The sequence below is a fragment of the Natrix helvetica genome, assembly GCF_964273705.1.
Source record: "Natrix helvetica genome assembly, chromosome: 1".
NCBI classification, from domain to species: Eukaryota; Metazoa; Chordata; class Lepidosauria; order Squamata; family Natricidae; genus Natrix; species Natrix helvetica.
Window position 1 is genome coordinate 83,290,059 of NC_138548.1, and position 24,310 is coordinate 83,314,368.

At 38.4% G+C, this 24,310-nt stretch overlaps 1 protein-coding gene across 3 annotated transcripts; it reads right to left on the reverse strand.

Annotated features, from left to right (window-relative positions):
- Nucleotides 1-420: 420 nt before the first annotated feature.
- Nucleotides 421-23,873, reverse strand: ALKBH3 (alkB homolog 3, alpha-ketoglutarate dependent dioxygenase). Of its 3 annotated transcripts, none has more exons than XM_081938044.1 (10): nt 23,762-23,873; nt 22,743-22,862; nt 20,893-21,008; nt 20,571-20,605; nt 20,019-20,066; nt 18,448-18,551; nt 17,532-17,620; nt 14,194-14,403; nt 5,041-5,139; nt 421-4,087 (listed from the first exon to the last, which is right to left on the reverse strand). In XM_081938044.1, exons 2-10 carry the CDS (start codon nt 22,819-22,821, stop codon nt 3,995-3,997), a joined length of 873 nt encoding a protein of 290 aa, XP_081794170.1. In that variant the 5' UTR covers nt 22,822-22,862; nt 23,762-23,873; the 3' UTR covers nt 421-3,994. The 3 variants fall into 3 exon arrangements, with proteins under 3 accessions (XP_081794170.1, XP_081794171.1, XP_081794172.1); XM_081938045.1 differs by having other exon boundaries at nt 23,653-23,778; XM_081938046.1 differs by lacking the exon at nt 23,762-23,873 and adding an exon at nt 23,551-23,569.
- Between the last annotated feature and the right edge of the window lie 437 nt (nt 23,874-24,310).

Below are 24,310 nucleotides of genomic sequence, written 5' to 3' on the forward strand. Positions count from 1 at the left end.
AACTAATCATGGCTTATTAAATAATCATGGTTAAACTAAGTTTAACAAGATTAATACATTTTGTAAGGTTTGCTCATAGAGCTTGACAAATATTTGCTTGCTGCCTCTTCTATAATAGCAGTCAGAATTTTTGAAAGGCACATCCCCCAAAAATAATTCTGCAGAAAGAGCCTACCTTCAGTTGCATAATTTTCACTTTCAATGAAAGCTTGGCTTGGACACAGCTGTAAACTGCATTTGAAATAAATTGCTGCCATTTGCCCTGGGTTACACAAGTCAGATTTTTCAATGACAAAACAGAACTATCTATTGATTGCACAGCTTCATGTCCACCATCACAGGCCACAGGCATTACTGAACAGCAATTCTTTTTGATCCAGTTAGATACTAGCACAGAAAAAAGGGGAGGGGGATTCATGCTTATTGTCCAGTTATTCAATTTTTTAATGTGCAGAAAATGCTGAATCACACATTTACAATCAAAGCAGGTAATGAACAAGCTCCAAGTAAGGGAGAAGGAGGAAGAGAATTTATAGCATTGCAGCAGCCCCTCTAAAAGCATTGCCACTTACATCTATCTAATATAAGTATGAAACATTAACCTACTAGTAGCTAATAATTCGGAAAAGGGGTGGAATTTGAAAACCATCCTGTGGGCATTCACATAACATTCATTGTGATTGAAGTTTACCTTTTCATTAAGCAGTTGGCATGGTGGCACAGCTAATCACAAAAACACCATTTATCAAAAGGTAAACTCATTGAGGCTGCTGTCTACCACCCAGCTATATTCTTCTCCCTTTTCTATCCCATCAGTTAATTTGATTTGTCTGCGGGCATGGAGCCCACTTCCAGACGAAGCACTCTGGTGCAATTCCTTATCATGTCAATGGAGATTCTCAGTCATTCAGGTCATGATTGTCCCAAAGGTGCTTTTTCGGGAGGCAACTGGATTTCTTGTTTTTCCTTGAAGACGTTCCACTTTTCATCCAAGAAGCTTCTTCAGCTTTGAATGGAAGGATTTATACTCCTTGCAGACAGCTGGTCATTTGCATCCTTTTAGAGCAGGGGTGTCAAACTGGCAGCCTGTGGGCCAGATGCGACATGTGCAGGCCACACCCGCCCCAGCTCCACAAAGGGGAAAACATCACATCAGGTAATGGCAACGTGGCACCACAAGTTTAACACCGGTGTTTTGGAGAGTTGTTGAGGCCACTTGGAGGTTTATTTGTGTACTCAGGGACACCTGAGTAGTGCAAATGAGTGTGGAGCCTTCTTGGCTGCAGGATGTCCAGTGAGAGCTGAAGAAGCTTCTTGGATGAGAAGCAAAACGTCTTCAAAGAAAAACAAGAAAGTCCAGTTGCCTCGTGAAAATGTACCTTTGGGACAACTCCTTATCATGTTTACTTAGTAAGGCCTATGGAAGTGCACAGGTTCCTATACATAAAAGTGATATTGAAGGCAGATGCTGTAGGTATTGATAAGCTAGTTTCTCTCATGTTTTCAGTTAGAAAATCTAAGTAAAAATTATTGGAGTGCAGATCCTGATAGTCATCCTCCTTCAGTATTTTATAGTTGTTCAGTCATTCACAAAACAACAGGTTATCAATTACCCTAGGCAAGCTTTTGGAAGAAGTTCAAACTTCAAAAATATGTGGCATTGTAAGGGAAACTTGTTTCCATAAGGTCCACCTTTTCCTTTCATTTTTAAATGCATGTTCAAAACGATAGCAATGCATGCTGCTAGATCTCTTACCTTATAATTATACACAAGCTGCTTCAGATTGGCTGATGAAATGTTCAAATTAGTTTGGACCCCTAAATGATAGCACCTAATATTCAAAACCCATTTGAGAAAGTTGCAAGATTCTTTATATAAGTATCAATATGTATCGCCTTTACAATCCATGAAGTAAAATCTATCTAATTTACTTAAATAATTTGAGCACTTGTCCTTTACAGCTACTGCTAAAGTACAGAGATTTCTACCAGTATCCTCTTCTAGCCGAAGTTATAGCAACAATGCTAAAGCGGTCACGTGTTCCAAAAGACTAATACATCTCTGCCCCAAACAGCTTAACAAGTTGGTAGGCAGGAGGGCAGCCAATGCTTCACCCCATCTCTCTCTAATCAACTGAGCTGACTGGACTATTTGGGCACACAAAAGGTGTACAAATCTTCCAGAAAACAAATAAACCTTGCATTCAGAAATATCCCCAGTGAGTGCATTTCCTCACCAGCACTCTGCCTTTCCAGCAAGTGCAGAGGTACCTAAAGCCTCCATCCCAGACCATACTCAATCAAGTCTAACCTACCAACTGAGAAGAGAGTGACTGGTGGAGTTTCTTTTCAGCAAATGGCACTGCATGGGAAGGAAACAAAACAGAAAAATCCACCAATTACTGCCCTCAAATTGGCCTATAGTAAATGTATATGAACAGGACCACTCAAAGCCCTCTTACTGGGACAGATTACAACTATTGGGAGTACCAATTATGTCATCATATATTTCTGCCAACTCTGCTACTAGAGGAATACAGGGAGTCCTCATTTAGCTACTACAACTAGCACCAGCAACTTTGTTATTAAACAAAGTGGTTGCTAAGAGAAATGATGTGGTTATGATCTTACTTCAGCTTTTCTGCGAAGGTCGTAAAGTGAGAAATATTTGATACCTTTTCATTGTGACCATCATTTTGTGGCTTTCACTGCCTGCTTTGACAGTAAAGTGGGCAAAATCTTGATAAAAGTAGTCCCGGATTTAAGACTGCTCATTTAAAAGTGGAGGGAAGTTATAGCAATGCCAAAAAAGGTGAGTTACAATTCATCCTTGGAGTTGCAACCCCACAGTCACATGTTCTTAATTTGGGGGTTGGCAAAGTCTCATATTTATGATGGTTGCAGTGTCCTGCTATCACATGATCACAATTGCAACCTTCCCAGCAGGCTTCCCACAAGCAGTCAATGGGGTGAGGGTGGGGGGACATGGATTTACTCAACTGCTGTTCAAGTCACTTAACAACCATGTGATTCGCTTAACAATCATGGTAGTTCTCTTAATGACTTCAGTAAAAATGGTTGTAAAATTGGTTCCACTCATATGACTTGGTTAACAACCATAATGTTTAACAACTGTCAATTTTGGCTCCCATTGTGTTTCTAAGTCAAGGACTATTTGTATTTGCTTTTTTTTTTTTTTGAAAAATATGCTGATGTAAATATATCCAGAGATCTAGCTACATATATCCTGGAGTGCTTCTCAGCTGAAGATCCTAGTTCTGATCCAATCATAACTGGGAATGTAGTCATTCCTTCCCTGTCTTATCTTATGAATAACTACACTTGAGAAGGAACAAGCTCCTGACTCTTGAAAAATGAGGCCAAGGTTCCTAGATATGTATTTTGAAATATTACTGAAGTTCATCTAACACAACAGAATGCTGAACTGAATAGCACCGAGTTATTAAAAACAATTTTGTGCTACCTTCAGTTACAATCCTTCTACTGGTAGAAGATTCTATTGAAATCGTAACAGCTAATTATAAGGATTACAGCTAATTATATTAGATATTTCTTTCCCCCTGCTCCCCCTTCCCCCAAAATTGCTCCAGCATTGCAGGAAATAGTTATGGACATGGCAACTACAGTTATAAGTTCTGAAATTGGAAAGGATCCTGAGGTCCATTATTAGTCCTTCTCAAGAAAAATCCTTTCTGTTCTCCAATAACATTTGCACTCTGAATTCATACATTTCGATTGGTTTAAACAATAAACAAATAATTTTACCATCAGGATTACATATTAGCAAGCAGCCTAAGAAAATAATACATTGCTCAATGGAAATATGCCAAAGTTGTACGTTCTCTTTGCAAGCGGTCTTTCTTCTCTCCTGAGATGATGGCAGTCAAATGGTGAATCTGGCTGGGTCATCGCATCCAGGTCAGCATTAAACTCTGGGCTCAGCGGAAAAAGCAGAGTTCTGCATTTCTTTCAGTCATGTATGCATTGCCCCTGGTTCTGGATATATTGTCCTGAATGTCAAGTTTATACGTGGTTCCCTAGAGTGATACTCCTTGGGAACACGGTGCTGAAAAAGATCCAAAACAGCCCTTCAATTACATAGTACATATTAAAGAAATACAAATACTTTTGTTTTTTGGCACAAAACATATCAAATTGTACTTTAAAAAATTGAGTTACCTTATACTGCTATACGTATGCTATACTTATAACCGCTATACTTGGTAAAAAATAAAGAAGAGGCCAAATCCCATCTTCCATTTGTTCTTTTGTTGTTGTTTTTTTCTGGTTAATAATACATTTGCTTACTGCATTATTTCACAGGTGGTAATCTCATGCCTTCTGGTTGCCCAGGGGAAAAAAAAAACTTGTAAGACTTTTGTGACCTATGAAAGACAAGCAGCCCAATCTCATAGCATAGCGTTCCCCAAACTTTGTGGCTTGGTGACATGGCTGGGGGAGGGAGGGGAGGGAAACTGGGCTGCGTCAGCAGCAGGCTGGCACATATGTGCACAGCTCCACTCAACCTGCCGCAGTGTGAGTGCAGCTGAATGTGCGCATGTGTGCCAGCCTGCCTCTTGCATGGCCTGGTTCCGAATAGGCCGCAGCCCATTAGTGGGCTGCGACCCAGGGGTTGGGGACCTGTCATAGCAAACAACTTTTTATTTCTCCCCACCTGAATGTGTTTCAGTGTTGCATTAGCCTCAGGTTCCAATCCTATACACAGATGGTCATGTTTATGACCATCGCAGCATCTTCACAGTTACATAATCAGAATCTGGATGTGTGGCAACCAGTATCTACAACAGTTGCAGCATCCCAGTGTCATATGATCGCCATTTCTCACCAACTTCCATTCAACCAAGTCAATGGGGAAATGATAGCATGAATCACTTAACAACCACCTTGCTTACTAAGGGAAATTCTGGTCCCAATTGCTGTCATAAGTTGAGGACTACCTAAATATAGATCTGTAAGGAAGTAAACAGCATTTGTATAATTTTTCTCTAGGCTCCTCACCTGCCAGTCTTCTTGAGTAGCTCCTTCCATCATTAGCAAAGTACCATGATCCAATGGAATGTGAACTCTTTGCACGTAAGTATAATCATTGTTATCCTCCTAAAAAAGATTTATTAAGTATAGTTAATCTATAGTCATGAAATTCTAGAAGTGGAAGCATCTACTTAGGCTATTTTATTCAACCTCTACCTAAGTAGATGTCTTAGTTTCTGCTTGAATACAATGAATATAGGGAAACAAAATGTCCTTAAGCCAAGTGTTCTCGTAACCTCCTAAAAGAATTAATGAATTTGTGCAATCTCTCCAATTACTAAATCTAATAATACCATTTGGGTTAGGCGTGGACAACCCCCATTTTTTATTAATTAAAGTTTAATCAGATAAAGCAATGATACATTTTGCAATTTTATAAATATAAAAGTTATTTTTATATTTTTATTTTCTGAGTTATTTTATATAACTCAGAAACAGCAGCTAGTCCACAATGCAGTGATGCATAAAAGGCAGCATCATGTAAAGCAGCAATCTACATACAAGTAGACTACAATATGCATCATTGTGAGAAGACATTCTCAGAGTCCATGAAGGAGAATAACTGATATATCACACAAATTTGGGTAAAACCTCTGCTGGCCACAGTTACTACATCATCTTGCAGCAAAAGCTGCAAGTCCAGGAGGATCCCCAAATTGCACATTAGGTCTGCCTGGGGAGCTGTGATCTCATTCAGACAAAAAAATGGGAGCCAGTTTGATCTAGTGGTTAAGGTCCTCAGCTAGAAAGCAGGAATCCATGAGCTTTCGTCCTGCCTTAGCCATGAAAGCAGCTCAGCTCTCTTTCAGCCCAACTCACCTCACTGGATTGTTGTGGGAAAAATAGAAAGAATAAGTTGTGTTGAATATATGTATTGCCTTGAGTTATTTGTAAAAATAATAAGGGCAGGATACAAATAAATAAATAAATAAAATCTACGGTAGTAAAAGCATTAGGAATATTCAGATTCGGCAGGGAAGCACACCCTCCCAATCCCACCTTCAGATTCTAAACAATCACTGAAAGAAGACCTCAACAACTTGGTCAGCTTGGGATTGAGATACAGTTGAGTATCATCCAGATAATAATGATGGCAAACTCTGTTTCCGCAAATGACCTCAATTACAGGCTTAATACAGATGTTAAACAGGACAAGCAAGAACAAACTGGCCATGTGAGGAAGAGGAGAATCACACAACACTGTTCCTCCCATTCATAATCCATACAGTGCATTTGGAAAGATACCAGTACCATATTTAACAAGTTATGACATCTCTATACTGGCCTAAAACTCAATGGGCCTAGATAACCTACTTCCTTCAGAGCCTTCTGAGGCACCAACTCAAGTACCTTCTCAATAACAAAGACTGGAAGGTTGTAGTGAGAAAAAAATCAAAATTGTTTCATCCACTAATGACTTATTGAGGAGATGGCACATTGCCACCTCCTTCAAGGCAGGCAGAACCACACCCACATTAAAAGATCCATTCACCACCATATGGACCCAGCCATTTATTAACACTCAACAAGAGATATGAGGGGCATAGTTCTAAAAAGCAGGTAATGGATCTTGTCCTTTCTCATGGGGCACAGGGTCAAATACTTTCCAGAGAACAAGACAAGTTAGTGCTTCTGTCAAATCAGACATGATGGCCCAGTCAGAGTCTAATTCTTAGATTTTATTCAAGAGGGGTCCATGATAATGCAGATAGTTTTATGTTGCAGCCCAGCAGAGAACATGATTAAACAGGACTGCTGGCCAATAACCATTTATGCTACAATGCATTATCTAATTCAAGCACTTATGTGTTTGGTAGATTCATTCTTCTTCTATCCCCAATAGCATACTAAATCTCTCTTTTGTCATTTCATCTCCAGGAGCTCCTCAGAAAACAAGGAAGCTTTTCAGGACCAAGGAAAAAAAAGCCAATGCAAACTGATCCAAGGCCCTTGACACCTGCCCATTCTCATGGGCAACTAAAGTCTTAACTGAATTGCCCATCATATCCCTAAGTTCTCTGTGAAATCTATCAAGGTTTATTAGTATTGGTCAGCTTGATCTGTTAGGTCCAAGTTCCCAGCAGGGGTGGGGAAAAGGCCAGTAAGCTGAAGGCGAACCAGAGGGTGATGTAACCATAATGAAGGCCTGCTAATAATATCTTCCACCTTCAGATCACACCACAACTACCCCAAAATAAAATCCAGGTCTAGCATGTGATCACCACTATGTGCTAGCCACCAAATATCTGGGATAGATTCATGGTTGCCACGAGCTCATTCATCAATCCATGCTGAACACCACATGCTGGCTTGAACAGGCAGAACAACAGCAAGTTCTGTTAGTGTGGAAAGCGTAAGTGGGCGTGAGTTCCGGCAGCTGCTGGCTTCCAAAAAAGATGGAGAGGAAACCCAAAGTGCATCACCTCTCAAAGCATCTGTATAGTTCCTGCTGAATTTCCCATCCTCTTGGTGATCTTAGCTGCCCTTCTCTGATATTTATATCCCATCTTTCCTCTAAGGAGCTCAAGCATTATAAACAGTTCTTCCGTTTCCACTGTAATTCTAATACTCCCATAAGCATTAGGTAATGACATAGCAATTGGTCTAAGCTGAGCACACCATGCTTATTAAATAAGAAAACAGCTTTGAGTCAGATGTCTAATTCTAAACCAGCAGATATCCAGCAACTCTTGGAATACCCCCAGATGAGGTTGATATTGTATTATACCAGAGTTCAAGATACTGCCACTTTCTGTCCCAGATAGTTCCATTACATACAGTCCTTATAGATTACAGAAGTAAATCAGTTTAGTAGGAAAAGATGGAACAGTTACACAATGTAATTGGTAGAGCCAGAAACAAGTACAAGAAATGCCAAATTTCTGCAAGCAGTATTTCTACCATCAAGAAAACATCCAGAAAATATTTTTCCTGAAAGAATGCATTTTCTACAGCTAGAACAATCTGCAAGGACAATGTGGAATGTAGATACATGTAGCTTCCATTGACTAAGTGGCATTATGCTCCCAATTAAGAAGTATCCCAACTCTTCCCAGATCCATATTGAATTCAGATTCTTCCTGAGTTAAAAATTCAGCTATTATATCAACTAAAAAAAGCATCTATCCTTGATTTTGGTGAATGTGCTTATAAATTTTGTTCCAATATATTTCTTTAAAAAAAATTCTTGCAAATCCACTGCAATACTGAATAGTAATAAACACCTTCCACAATTAAGGAGAGAACTTTTTCAAGTCTGAAATGTTTACAGGATATTAGGCAATTGGTTAAAAAAATACTCTCAGGAAGTTTCTATGTACTATTCCTTAGGATCCATCCACACAGTGTATCAGACTTCAGAGAGAAAATGCTAGCAGTTTTATTACAGTAGTTATTGATGTTCAAGATACCACAATAAATCTAGTTTACAATTCCATTGTTGCTAGTTCAAGAATAATAATGGAGTAGCAAAAACTATCAATCGTGGGAGATATGACTTTGGAGAAACACTGAAGTGGGAGAGAAAATAAGGCTGCAAAATTTCAGGTCAATAGACTCTATTATTTGGGCTTCTGACTAATACAGAAGCCAACAATGATGCATAATACAAGATATGGCCCTGGAGGTGGCTATCAAGCTTCTGTGTAGGACTGACTTGGCAGGATAATTGGCCTGAACAACTAAACATCCAGCTAGTAATGGCTGAATATTTTGTCATGCATCAGTCAAAGAGTGGGACGGAGATGAAGTAGTGGTAATTTGAGATAGCAAATTTGCCAACACAGGAACCAAAACTGATCCAACAGGAATGTATTTCCATTGAAGTTCTGGGGTGCTGCTAGCATGCCACCAAACTTTTCAAATCTACGCTATAATTAATGCAAGGTTCTGACTTTTATTAATATTTAACACAACATTGAAATTCTACATATCTGAAATCTTTGGCAGAAAACAGATCACTGTCAAGAACTATCACTTTAACTATTATCCATCTATGAATCTCTGTGCCTATGTGTTCCTTTCTTTAAAAATTAACAGAGTTTTTACTTCTGTAGCAAGACTCAAAGAATCTCTCTGCTCTAGTAGTTATCACAATGATTCTTGAAGCTATTTTTATTTCAAGGACCCACTAATTTATGAATGCAGCCTTATAAAACACACCAGCATCCTATTTTAATGTTTTGCTTTTAAATTAAATCAGCCTCTTATGTTGGTTTCTTACATTTTTTTCCAGACATTATGACCAAGATGAATACTCCAATCATTACATCTCCTGTTAGAAATGTCGACATTAATGTCTCATTTATAGCAAGAGATAAAGGAACGTGCAGCCTTCCAGATACTGGATTACAACTTCCATCAGCCTCACCTGGAGTAGCAGAATGAAGATTCATGGGTGTGTCACTCTCACTTTGGTACAGCAACCAAACAGTTCAAATACAGACTCCAATAGATAGTTAGGACTGCAGAAAAAACAACTTGCCTTCCATAGAGTATGTGTATGTTGCAGGATGACTGAGAAAATATCTACAGACCCCTCACATCCTGGATACAAACTGTTTCAATTCCTCCCACTGGAAAGCCACTACATTGCGTGCCAAAACAACTACCATATTTTTGGAGTATAAGACGCACAGGAGTATAAGACACACTAAGGTTTTGAAGAGGCAATTTTTTTAAAAAAGTAGGTAGGTAGATAGAGGGATAGAGGGAGGGAAAGAGAGAGAAATACACTAGGTAAGTAGGGAGAGAGTGTAGCTAGGTAGGTAGTTAGATAAAGGGATAGAGAAAGAGAGATAGAGAAATACATTAGGTAGGTAGGGAAAGAGAGAGAAGGTAGGTAGGAGAGAGAGAGAGAGAGAGAGAGAGAGAGAGAGAGAGAGAGAGAGAGAGATACAGTAGGTAGGAAGGAAGAGAGAGGGTAGGTAGGTAGGTAGGTAGGTAGGTAGGTAGGTAGGTAGGTAGGTAGGTAGGTAGGTAGACGTTTCCAGGTGTATTTATCCATGTGCTGGAGAAGGAAATCGCTGACAACTTGCAGCACCTGAGACTTGTTTCTGCAGACACAGCACTTGATCAATGTAATTCTCATCAATCATTCTAACTAAAGAGCTTTCTGAAAGGGAAACCTCGTGAAACTGGGCCCGTTTCTTTTTGTGAAATAAAAGGCGTGAATAGCCTTGGGGGGCTTGCAGAGTGCAGGGGGGGAGGAGGAAAAAATGGCCTGGTTTTTTGTCAACAAAATTGTATGCATAGCCTTATGGAGGCTTATAGATTGCTGCTGGGGGCTGGGGAGCAAAAAGCAAATGACCCATTTTTTGCTCATTTCTCCCCTCCCCAGCCCCCAGGAGCTCTCTGAAAGCCTCCATAAGGGCATGCACAGCTATTTTGGTGAAGGGGCGGGGCTTCGGGAGGCAAAAAATTGCTGTATTTGATGTATAAGACGCACCCAGATTTTCAGCCTCTTTTAAGGAAAAAAAGTGCATCTTATACTCTGAAAAATACGATACAGAGAAAGTTCTTTCCCTTGTGCCGTCACTCTGCTGAACACCTAACTCCCATAGAATTGTCCTATGTCTAAGTATTTACTTAGTATTTACCATGTGGTATGGCTGCATTCTTATCTTCTCTACCATTTCCTCTTACTGGTATCATTATTATGATTATTACTCTGTTGTTTTGCAAGTATACTGAGAGCAGTAGTGGGTTTTGGCTCTCGTTGCAACGGAAGCAGGGCGTGCACCATGAGCACGCATGCTGCACATGCATGTGCACCCACTGCCTGCATGCTCATGCCCTTGGCGGAGCATCGCGCAGGTGCCATATGTTGCGCACGCACAGATGGCCCGTTTCCTTCAAATACAGGTAAGGAACGAGGGCGGACGGGCGGGCCCTCCAAAGCACTGTTCCGGTATGGTGGCTGCTGCTTCCGGCAGGCACCGGTACCTGCGTACAGGGGATACCGTCTGCAACCCACCAATGATTGAGAACTTCTGCACTAGAGACAAATTCCTTGTGCGTCTAATCAAACTTGGCCAAATAAAGTTTTCTATCTAATTTATGGAGAATCTATTCTGTCTTGGCTTGGGCTATGCACACTTAATATTCACCCAATAGACATAGAAAAACTTCTGAGTAACAACTCATATGCATAAACCATTATTACTTCTTATCAATAAAACAAAAGCCCTTCTCTGCAGTTCTTCTTTTCTGTTAGTGTGTGTGCAAATAATTAAAACACTTAGTATTCTTCAGTGGAGGGGATCAGACTTTGTTCAATATCTTACTGGAAAAAAACAAAATTATCTAGAGGCTAATCATGGATATCCACTATTATCTAACATATACCCCCTAACTACTACTCCTGCTCCCAGCTACCTGTTTCCTTGGTTACAATCTAAGTGGCAGAGCTGCTGCCTGCCTACTATTACAGTTTGGCTTCAAAGCTTTACATTTACATTGCAGTATAAGCTGGGAAGTTAACTGCAATGAACTAATTCTTCAAGCAAATTCAAGGCTCTGCAGCAAAAAAGACAGCATAGGTAGATTTTGCAGGTCAGAACACTTATCATTTATCTCGGCTGCTATATATATTTATTTTTGGGATGCTTTTATTTTTAAAATGCTTTTATTGTCTCAACTGTTTTTATAGTTTTAGAACTATAAGCCGCCCAAAATCACCGATTGAAATGGGTGGCTACAGAAATTCAATGAATGAATGAATATATAAATAAAATAAAATCTAAGACATTTATTCTTTCTGAAATGAAATACTAAATTGCATCCTGAAAAATTAGTCACATAACATGTCATTTGTTCCCAACCCTATGTATATTATATTTGTGCATGTATCCTTTTTGCAGGAAATCAGAATTCAAAGTTCAAAAAAAGAGGTACGGAGTATATTGAGTAAAAAGGGTCATGTCACATCTCATGTAAACCTGTCAATAGTCAAGGTTTTAGTATAAATAAAAATGTTTTTAATTTTCTAGAGTATTAGCCACCTCATGCAAATCTGTTCATCTGCAAATCTGATAAGCATTTTTTTCTATCTCATCATCACTATTAATAAAAATATTGAAGATTAGACCACTCAGATTGGAACCTAATGCCTTTCTATTCAATTCTTCCATCCAACCTGATGATGAACCATTATTGAACACACTTGGAGGACTATTTTCAAATAAATTGTGTTTTGTGGTTCTCATAACATCCAGGCAGCATGTAACTAGTGTAATAATTATGATTATCACAGGGCATTTTCCAGATGCTTTCCTGAAAACAAGACATAATATGCTTGCAGCATTTTGGTAACGTATTAAGGAAATTTATCTGATCAAAATATGCAATATTGGTTAGCAAGATTTGTTCTTGGCAAATCCACCTTGACTTTTTATTATTACCCTACTACTTTTAAGAGGCTTACAAGTATCCACGTCTTTTTAATTTATTCTAGAATCATCCCAGGCACGCATACCAAACTGATTGGGCTGGTCCTCATTCTCCCCCTTTCTGATTACAGAACTGGCACTTGCACTGTTCCTGCCATCTGGCACTTTCACTAGTACTTCCAGAGACAGCAGGCAAAGTACATTGTCAGCTTATTTCTTTTTTAAAGTAAAGCCTTGGACTAAATCATCTAAAATATCACCTTCCTTTATACCTATTCATATCTTAGGCTATTCTTCAGAGTTCCAATTCCATACATCCATGCTAAGGCCACATGAGGAGACAGAATAACAGAGGGACCTTCTAGTCCAACCCTCTGATCAAACAAGAGACCCTATACAATTTCAGAGAAATGACTGTGCAGTCTCTTCTTAAAAATCTCCTGTGATGGGCCACCCACAACTTTTGGAGGCAAGTCATTCCACTCGCTAATTGCTCTCACTGTCAGGAAATTTCCCCTTAGTTCTAGGTTGTTTCTCTCCTTGATTAGTTTCCATCCATTGCTCTTTGTTCTTCAGGTGCTTTGAGAAGTACTTTGACACCCTCCCCCGCTTCCTTTTAGCAGCTCCTCAAATATTGGAACAGCAATGGTGATTCTCTTGCCTTTGTCACTTTGAAAACAAATTCTAAAGCTAAATCCTCACTGGGCCGAAAAATCATTTTCTTTTTTCTGCTACTAGAAAAGAAATTCTAAGTAATAGTTTGCTGTTAATTTTCATTCAAATCATAAAAAAATGAATATTGCAGTTTATCACCAAATGTTATTCTTTCTTATATAAATTACTCAGGAATTACACTGAAGAAATATATTAAATATTGGAAGATATTTCAAGACAAGGTCTTTTTATATAAGTGAAAGTCTGTTTATAAATTCTGCATCTCACATTATTTCAAATTATTCATCAACTAATGTATAAAAAGGTTGTTGTAATGGGTTGTTTTAATTCAATATGGAAAAAAAACTGTCTTCATCTCTAATTATCACCTTCACGACTAAGCTATCCTATTCCTCAGCAAAGGAAAACGAACCTTGGAGTTGGCTTTTAAAAATTGTCAGTTATCCAGGGAGCAAAGAATGTCAATAGATAAAGTTTGTACATAAAGTTTTGGTTCAGAAGAAAAAACAAATAAAAAATGGTCTTAAGACCAGTGGAAGCTGATCAGTTTCAAATCATTGTTCCATTTGTCTAAATCTTGTTAAACATTTGTTGTACTTCTCTACCTATTTATCTGAACAAGTTTAAAATAAAAGTTTGGGTTCTTCCATTTTAAAATGGGAACATAGAGTTTCTGGATTCACCTATCAGGTACAGTATATGATTAGGGCAAATGAGAATTGAAGTGAAATTCTGCAATGAGATAGGAAATATTGCTTAGCAGATTCACTACAATTAGGATATTTTCCAGCCTCATCCAGAAATGGCAGCAAAAACCCCTGCATTCAAACTGCACGATAACACTAACCTACTACCAAAACATCCTCCCCTATCACCAAATAGCTCATCAAATGCTGTTTAAAGCTATGAACTGGTTAGTAATGGCTTGAACACTGGGTTTATGTGCTACCCATCTCTTTTTAGATATGTGGGACAGAAACAGCAACATTGTATTATGCATTTAAGCTCTTTAAAATATGTCTTTCAACTGGATCACATTCCAGCTTCATAAACTCACAGGCTGAGGCTTCTTCCTCATCTCAAACATCCGGGTAGCACCAAAGCTAAGTGATGCAATTATGGGGTTTTTCCCCAGTGTAGGCTCATCATCGCTATGCCAGTCAACACTGTTCTTTTCATTTTGGTAAAGGTTACAGAGTAGGGAGTTGAAAGTATTCTTGGTGAAATCTTCTACAAGATCCTTCAACATGGCCAATAGTGGGTGCCACTGAAATCAGAGGAGAAAAAAAAAGGAGGTAAACATCACAAATAGAAGCAAAGTCAGGGCCCAGTAAATAAGATAGCTATAACACTAAGAAGTCTGTTTCAAACTGTAGTATCACTAATTTGAAACTTAAGGGAAAATACTGTACCTAGAACTTGTGTTAAGCATAATGAAATAAAAACCTCTCATCTTACAATATGTAGGAACATATAGCAGTTAAGTGGTTGCACTCTTAAGAAAGTGGGCAGTTTGTCAATATTTCATACAAGCCAAAAAAGGAAGTTAAAAAAACAACAACCCAGAAGAAGGTAACAGCAATTCATGTCAGTATTACTGCCAAGAAAATGGACATATGTGTGTAACTGACAGGAATGATTCCAGATGCAACTCAAGGTGTTGTGATCAACACATTTTAAATCCTATATGGATTGGAGCCAGGCAATCTGAGGACCATTTAGATTTTGTCTTCCCAAGGTGTTCTGGTGGTCCCCACCATTTGCAAAGTGGATGAGAGAGGACTCAGAGGCATTCTCTGCAGGAGTTCCCTCATGCAGAATGCCCTCACACTCATATAAGAACTGCACCCTCAGTTTTAACATTTAGGAAGGTAACATCCCTTTCCTACTGTACATTTGGAGAACTGAGGTGAGAAAGCGAGATGTACTTGATGGATCCTGTTCTTTTGATGCCACGACTTACAATAACTCTATTGGATTTTAAGTGGACTATATTTATTGATAACTTTGACAATGTGTCATTGTAACATGAACTGTATTGCTGTAAGGTATTTAGGGTCAAATGACTGAAGCAGCATTCCTTAATAAATAAGCCTTTACTTTTACACAACTGTATCTTTACATATATACAAATACACATTTTGCATCTGATGTCTAGACCTTTAGTTTCTCATATTCTAGAAAGCTACTGATAGCTTATGAAATCTTTCAGGGCTTAAGTGCCACAAAGTTCATTAACATCTGATTAAATAATGTAAGAGCTTCACGACAAGCAAAGTTTCTTTTATAGAGAATCACCAAAGCTTGCCTGTTTTGCAATATCATGATTAATTGGTACTTGCCTATAGCTACTTTATGCCTGAACTATATAAGGGCTACAGGTAGTCCTCCTTTAGGGACAACTGGAACCGGCAATTCAAGTCATTAAGAGAAATGGGTCACTGAATGAAACCAGGAGCATGCTTATGATCTTACTTCACCTCAATTTACAACCACAATTGAGCCCAAAATTTCCATGGCCAGAGTTATTTAGTGAATCACTGCTCTTGTTACTAACATGGTTGTTGGGCACAAGTTGATCACATGACCCTAGGCACTGCAACCATCATAAATCCAAGCTAATTGCCAAGCATCAATATTATGATCAAGAAATCATGGGAATGGTGCAACTGTCGTAAGTGTGAAAAATGGCCGTAAGTCACGTTTTTCAGTGCCGTTGTAACTTCGAATGGTCATTAAGTGAATGGTTATGTCAAGGGCTACCTGTATAGACCTACAACATTTACAAATATGAGGATAGGCCACAATTTGTTCATTATTGTCATAACAGTGAACAGTTGCTGTACAAGGCTGTTATTAAGAGAGGATTACTTATAATTTGTTATATATTCATCTTGTTGCAAATGCATATTGGAGTTACAAAAATTTAACCAGTTACAAAGTTGCTCAACTAGCAAGCTGCCTAAATAACTCTTCATGGGAGTTATAGTTCAATGTTGCAAAAAACATTTCTAGAATTTCCTCAATGATTTAATAGCCAAGGTAGTTGGGGGGAGAGGGGTTCCCTTAGCAAACCATGACATAAATCAGATTTAAAGTCAGAATTAGCACTGCTATTTGACAGGGGGAAAACAGTGTTAAGTTTTTCTCTCAATTTTAACTGAAGTAAGGAAAAATCTTGTATGATTTCATTATGTGACATGAAGAGTGATAGCGACTTTTACTCTGTTCTTTTCCAATACTGCCCTCCAGTGTTTGATAAATGCAAGGTTCTCTTTTTTTTCCTAGAAAGAATTTTCCACCATTCATCCAACAGAAATTCAGGTAAGATCACCATATTTTAAAGTATATATTAATTAGCTTTATGTCCTACAGAAAACTCATGGGCTATACCTGTAAGTCAAGGATTGGGAAGAAATCCTAATTAAGCAAAGGAACAAGAGGAGGACAGGCTGAAAATTGAAACTGAGACCCAAACAAATCATAAGAGATTTGTTTGTGACTGCAAGTCACCATAGTTTTAGTTTGCAAGCACTAAAAGAGGATCTTTAAAAAAATATTCCATTGTCATAATTCTCCAATAACTGAGCAAGAAGAATGCACGTTCAAAAGGCTTTAACTATGAAAACAGCACAACAGTTGGAACAAACCAGGCTGAATGTCCAATGCTGTAGCACCTTGAAAGCTCAATAAATGCATTCCCTAACCTCCTCAGCAAGGCACGGTAAGAATACCCTGTATTAAATATTCTTCTGCTAAAACATCAGCTGCTTACTTTTTAACAAACCTCTGTTCAGGAGAGGGAAGAAGGAATGGCCTTGAGAGATAGGAGGAAGACTTGTTATGACAATGGTCAGAAAAAGAGAACAAAGTCTAGGGCAGACATGTAACCTGAGTAAACAACTCAGACAAGATCCTCCTTAGTAGTCACAACGATAAAGGAAGGGGGGTGAGGCACATTCAGACTTGCAAGATTCTGTTACTATAGTTTTTCAATAAAAGTGGTACTACCTACACAATACTGGATTCCTAGTCTGATCTACCGTGAAAGGATCACATCATCCCTTATGAGATCATGACAAATTTTAAGGAACAGCTCAGTTTCTGTTTCAAAGGTAATGCTGTAAAGATAATTCAGCTGTGAATTATCCAGTAAAGGAAAATCCGCTTTATCCTGTCTCAGGGGATTTACCCCATTCACAATTCTCCACAGCTGCATCAACAAGTGGCTTTGCTGCACTCTCATTCCCACCCCCTATATCCAGTGGAGTTTTATTTTTTTTCCCCTTGCTTGAAAAGAAATCAGTGAAGGAGGAATGCCTGAAATTCAGATCACTATTGTTATTATGGCTTTTTAATTTTGTCAGCTTTAGAAAACTCAAGATCCATACGTACATCAGGGTTTGCTTGCATTTCAAGTCTGGAATAGTTGTAGGGTAGTTTTCCATACCATGCTGTGAGTCTGGGTTCGTCATAAGATCGATCTACAGAAGGAAAATTGGATGCAATAATTAGGGCTACTATGGAAACCAGCAATAAATGGTTATAAAAAAATTTGGCATTTGGGGAATAAATGACGGTAACACATTTAGCATTTTTTTGCCTTCTCTAGATAAAAAAGCTGAGCAAACGAGACTTTTAACTTGCAATTCATAAATTATACGACCAAGAGAAAATTATTCTAGGCTATTTATACATCAACGAAGTAGTTCTGTTTGAAATACAAATTTCTAGAGGGAAATGTGAGAAGTAACACAAATGCCCTAAAGTGAACCAAGCTCAGACTGCTTATGGTTTGAATTGGTTTGAAATCCAATAGATAAAAAAAAGAAACAGAACAATGAAAAGTGTTTGTTGTAGGACCAACCAAAAACATCCCATTGTAAGAATCTGTTCTACCACAAAAGGTGGAGCCCCAACTTCATACTGCCTTTTGAAACTCAGGACCAGTTCAGAGCTGAAAAGATAACACTGAATCTTCAGCCTCTCTGCCTTCTCAGAAAATAATAATAATCACCAACAAAACAATCAACCAGTACAAACAAAGAAAAATCACTAGTAGGAGTACAGACCCTTTCTGAACCTTTAGAACAAGAAAAAAAAACAAAAGTATGTTTTGGCGATCTCCTTATATTAAACAAAACACAGGTTAGCCCTAAATCTGCTTGTTAAGTAGAGATTAGAATTAGTGGCAGAGGGCCAAGTATTTTTCTGGCTGCAATGGATTTTACTAGAGTGAATATTTCAAGATTTACTGCTGGACCTTAAAAAACAGGAGTCAACAGTTAAAGGAGACTGATAGCAAAGCTACCGTGTCTAACGTGTGTTCTTTGCCTCCATGGAATTTCGTGGAACAACTGATCAAACATCCAATCTGCTTCACTCAAGGAAATGAAGCCAGGAATCAAATGAACCCTAGAATAAAGAAAAGTCACATTACATGTTGATATTTTCTGATTTATTTCAAACTAAGACATTCCAAGCAGGTTCTGTGTCATTTCTTTCCATCAAGCAAAGTGGCTTGCTAAGAAGAGAACCCAACACCAACACCTAAATATTGTGAGCTGCTTAGGAGTTATCAAGCTCTTCCACTCCCCACTTGCTTATGTTTAAAGTTTTGTTGGAGAACTTTTTTTAAGATCATATTTTCTTCTTGTACCTTGCCTGGAGGACAAAGAGAATAGTCCCATGGCATCCATTTGGGAAATAAGAACAGAGAAGTAGACATAAGGAGAAGTAAAGTAGATGATTTATGCTGAAAAAGTGATTGGGAAAATATTCTTCTAGACTTCTCAATAACCTTCAATATCATTGCCTATTATATCCTTTTGAGTCAATGATAGGCCAACGAGGACATAATGATATAGGGTTCCAGGTCATTCAGGAGAGACGTTTGGAAACTGCAGATTCTTTGAAGCAGATAAGAGGCCAGGAGGATATATAAGTCAAAATGTGCACACAGACTTGTGTAATTTGAATCTAGCTATAGCACCAGTTCATTTATTGTTAACTTCTTAAACCAATCTGGAATCTCATGTAACACATTTTGAATCACTTTGGCTCTCATATAAATAGCATGACAAAAATCAATAAACAGAAAACAGAGATTACTTTTTTTGAACACAAGTTCTCTTCTGTAAGTGGCAGGAACTCCCGATAAGTTTGTCTTCATTAGAAAGGAAAAATTAAGTTCAATCATATCCTTTAGTTAATACAGATATTTTTTGTGCATCATGGAGAAAGTGAGATTTGGAAAAGGAATGAAATTCAATATTCTCCTAGCAAAAAGTATATGGGTAAGTTCCCAAGCCCTGCAAGCAGATATTTCTTCCTCTAATAGCATTCTTTAGATCCAGCAGAAAAAATAAATAAATAAGCAAAACACAAGATTTACACAACATGGACGGAGAAGTACACAAAATAATTGTTAGTCTATTCTTATTGTGGAGGTACAATAAAGGGAGATCCCCAAGTACGTTGCCTTCCGCTTTGGGGAAAAAACCTCAGAATTTTAAATCTAGCAAATAACTATACAACATTGTTGGAAGTAACTAATAGGAATGGTCTTGATTCAATGATTCTTTTCACCTGAAGATTTAGGAAATGCAGTTAGGCTTCAACTACATTGTAGACTTGTAATGTATCCATCAGAAAAGCAAGCCAATATGGACAGTGTTATTAGAACAAGTTCTTTGATTAAAGATAAGAGGATGTTCTTAACAAGTGAAAGTTATTTATTAAATTTTATTAATAAATTTCTGTACAATACCATGGTCCTCCATGTCTGTGGTCCTTTGTAGCACCTTTGCTATAATGACTTAATACTAATTCAAATACTGACACATAATCCTGCGACACACACACACAGAGTTAGATACTTACTTTGATATTCCTGAGGGCAATGTGCTGATCTCATACAGACCTTGTTTTCTGCAGTAGAGGAGGAAAAAAATTCATCATGGTTGGGTAAACATAAAAGGTTCAAACTATTAATTAGGGTTAGGAAAGAAAATTCACGAATCCAAGGGATATGTATAGGAGTAAAAACATATTACAGGTAGTCCTTGACTTATGATTATTCATTTAGTGACAGTTAAAACTTTTGACCGAAGTCACTGCGAAAAGTGATTTATGACCTATCCTTGTATTTATGACCAATGCACTCATAATCATGTGATTGCATTTGGATGCTTGGCGACTGGAATGTATTTACAACAGTTGCAGCATCTTGGGAACATGTGATCACCACCTGTAATCTTCCCAAGGAGCTTCCAGCAAGCAAAGTTATTAGGAATCCAAATGTACTTAATGATTGCATCACTTAGTGACAAAGTTCTGGTCCCAATTGCAATTGTATGGACTTCCTGTAAGAACAACAAAGCCAAATGATCAAGAGATACTGGCATTAAAATGAACTAGAACTAAAATACTTACTCTATTACTCTGGGTTCTGGGACTTTGCATACAACCTAAGGATAAAAAAAACATTTTAATAATATATGTATATTTAGTTTACTTAATGGGGGAGAGAGTGTAAAAAATAATTAGAAATCATATGTTTTGCAATCAGTGACAAAAATTGCTGAAAATTCCAATAATAATTGTTTAGTTATACTGCTGATAATGCATCTGAGTTAGGAGACTATTTTTTTAAAGAAAATACACACAAGAAACTATTAAAATTTGCTTTCTATGTGTTCAGGCATTTTTATATACATATAAACAAAGCAATAACAATGTAATACAATATTTTTACCTCTTCAGGTGCTTTAAAAACAAACTGTCTTTTAGATGAAATCTCTGCCTCTGCTTGGAATGTGGATGGTGCTGAATTGGCAAATGCTGGATTTCTAGCATTAGACTTTCTTGAGGCTAAAACAAGAAGGAACAATAACTTTCATATTTTCAATGTTATTTGGTAATCGTATTTTCAAATTAAGAGTACACAGACAGACGACAGACACATGTAACATTTTATCATTTGGTATTTCTACTTCAAAGTGTGATGTGACTCAGTGGTTAAGATGCTGGCCTTGTCAGCTGAAGAGCCGGCAATCCAGGTTTGAGACCTGAACGCCATGTGATGGAGTGAGTTCCTATCCTCGCCCCAGTTCCTGCCAACCCAGCATTCCAAAAACATGCAAATGTGAGTAGATAAATAGGTACCACTTCAATAGGAAGATAACAGCACTCCATGATGTCATGCTGGCCACATGAATGTGAAAATGTCTTTGGACTCAATGGCTTTGAAACTGCCCCCTATGATCGGCAATGACTAGCAGAGCAAAATCCACAGGGAGTCCTTTACCTTTTACTATCTTTACTTCAAGAACCGTGATTTTTGTGAGAGGGCTCAAAGTTTTGAGAGCACTTATTTCTTTCATGTAGAGACCCCACGTGTGAAGTACTTTGAGAATCTGATATTAAAAATAATACAGTCTAAAATCACGTTATTTTTTCATGTTCTTATGAAGGAGGCTTTGGGACAGGCTTTGAGACAGGAGGCATGGAGGCTTTGAGACAGGCTCAAACAAGCATATGAATCACTTCTCGTGGTTTAATTTCCTTCATGCTACTATTGAAGAAATCTATATATTTGTGTTGAAACCACATTTTTATAATTCTAGTAAAATCTGTTATAGCAAACTCTATGGGTTTTTTAAATAATAACTTAAAAAGCATATACTATAATCCTATATTTAACTAACAGAAAGCTTCAACATTAAATAGATTTATTTCTGAGGAACCATGCATACAATTAGACTGAAGTGACCTTTAGTTAACTGTTCAATTATTTGGGCCATGGGGAAAATATAATATTAATGTATCACATTTAGTAAACAAACATTTGAAAAGTCCTAATTAAATCTCCTATTTATGACAGTCAAAATTAGGTCAAAGGTTTCTAAGAACCCAGATCAATAATCACTGAAGTTAAGAAACTGTTTCCAGATCCTCTATTCTAGAGATCTTAGGGAGGCAATTAAAGCCCTTGTTTTGACAATCTCCCTTCAGCTGTAGAGATTTAATTGTTTTAAATAATATTCTATTTCCAGAAATGAAAAGCTAGCATATTTCAAACCAACCACCATCCTCAGTCAAAAGTTGCATTTCTAACTACCTCTTTACCTTAGAGGTTGGAGGTTTGTTGGGGGGGAGGGGGGATCAGGAAGTATACATCTTTATATAGAAGCACAATAAAATAAGGTGGTAAAGAGCAGGATGAGAAGCAATGGGAGACACATATCAATCTACCTTAGAGGTTTTGTCATAAGGGACCATTTTCTGAGAGTGGCCATGAAGATTCCAAATGTTTCCACTAGCCTCTAAATTTGATGTTTTTCATTAAAAAAATTCATTAAATCAAAATGCCTTGTGCCACTAGTACACATGTGCAAAAAGACTTAAAACCTTTAGTGGTCCAACAGGCCAAAATATGTTTGATCTAAATAGCTGAGAAACCTAGTAAACTAGTTCACAGCCCAAAGGGGAACCCCTTCTGTAGTACTTATAGGTAGAGAAAAGATCTTTGTGAATTGTTAGTAGTGTTCCTGCTAGGCAACAAGTTTAATTTATTTATATACATTAGAACAAGACAGCATTTACCTGAACCTGAAGTCATTCTGCTATTACCCTGGCTAGCCCAGCCACCCTGGACTCTGGCTCTCTGCCTTTTATTTTCCATTATTCTTCTTTACCAGTCTTCTTGTAAGGAGTTTAACATTCCTAAATCAAAATAAACATATTAACACACTGCTAAAGTGCTTAGAACTTAGTTCCTGCTGCTTTTGAAGTCGGGTGTAATAGAGTATTAATACATTACTAGGAAACAAAATCTCTAACATTGCATCATTGTTACCAATAAAAAGGTAAGAAATTGCCTTCTATCTAAAATGCAGCAGCACCCAAGTTCACAACCTTGCACTGTTTCATAGTAATAGATCTTGTTAAGATTCTTTATTATTCTGATTTTCCTAACCAGGGATTACAAGGGACAGCTCAGAGTGTCTGCTTAACAGGGCCATCAAGCATCCTGGGCAAGGCAGGCCCAAGGACACCCTGTAAGGAAGCAGCCTCGTTTCTATACTGGAAGTAACACGCAGAGTAACATTATTGCAGATTGAACTGCTTTTCCCTATGGTCCATGTATACAGAACCAATTCCTTACCACCACACCAGTCAAGGATTATAGGTCCTTGGATTCAATGCCTACTGAGGTCACTTATTTTTTTTTGGGGGGGGGGGGGGACGGGAGCCAGGAGAGGAAATTAAAAAAGCAGGCTTAGATTTAAGGAATATCTTTTTGTTCTCCTCCCCTCCGGCACTCCCAATCCCCCCCCATACCCCGCCAGACCCAAAGCACGAGCTCTAAAATCCCCCCCCCCCGGCTACAGTACCGCAAGGCTTTTAATACCACAATAGCGAAGGTTTCTCTTCTGTCTCTTTCTTTCAGGCCACCTTCCCACTTTTTTTTTCTTTTTTTAATCAAGCGCTTGCGGGCAATAGAGCTACTCACACAAGCGCGCCACCAACAACAACTACACCCTCCGCCGCAGGAGACCTCCACCAAGGGGGAAAGGAAAATAAATAAATTAATTAAAAAAAAAAAAGCCCTCCAAGCCCACTTGCGCGCGCACTTTCCGAAGGACCCGCCCTTTTCTCTACGGCATTTGTTGAGCAGAATAGGCGACTTCCTCGCGCCGGTATCTTTGGGCGGCAAGACGTCCTTTGGGCCCCGCCCACCGTTGCGTCTCCTCTCCTATCCGCGGATCGGAACGTGAGGAGCGGGAGGCGGGGCTGCGCTCATTGTCTTGGAAAAATTCTTGAACTCGGCTTTTCCGCAGAGCAACCTTGCGATGCTCGTTGGAAAACTTTTCCGGGTCCCCATCCCGTGTTGTCCCCTCCTCCCCAGAAGATGACTAAGGGGTTTACGGCAGGATCTGAGCGGCTGCTGTTCCTTAGCAACTGGCATTCTGAGGAGAAATGCTTATGATAGCTTTTACCCCCAAGTTTTCACCAATGGTGTTAGCAGTTTTGCATTTTAGGCTTTAAAATGAGAAAGAATTAACTTTTCGCCGCGTTTACAGTTCTCTTAGAGATTAAGTGTGCGTGGAATTCCTGATTTATAATTTGACCTGACTTGTTTTACTCAAAAGCAAGACATGCTTACTGGA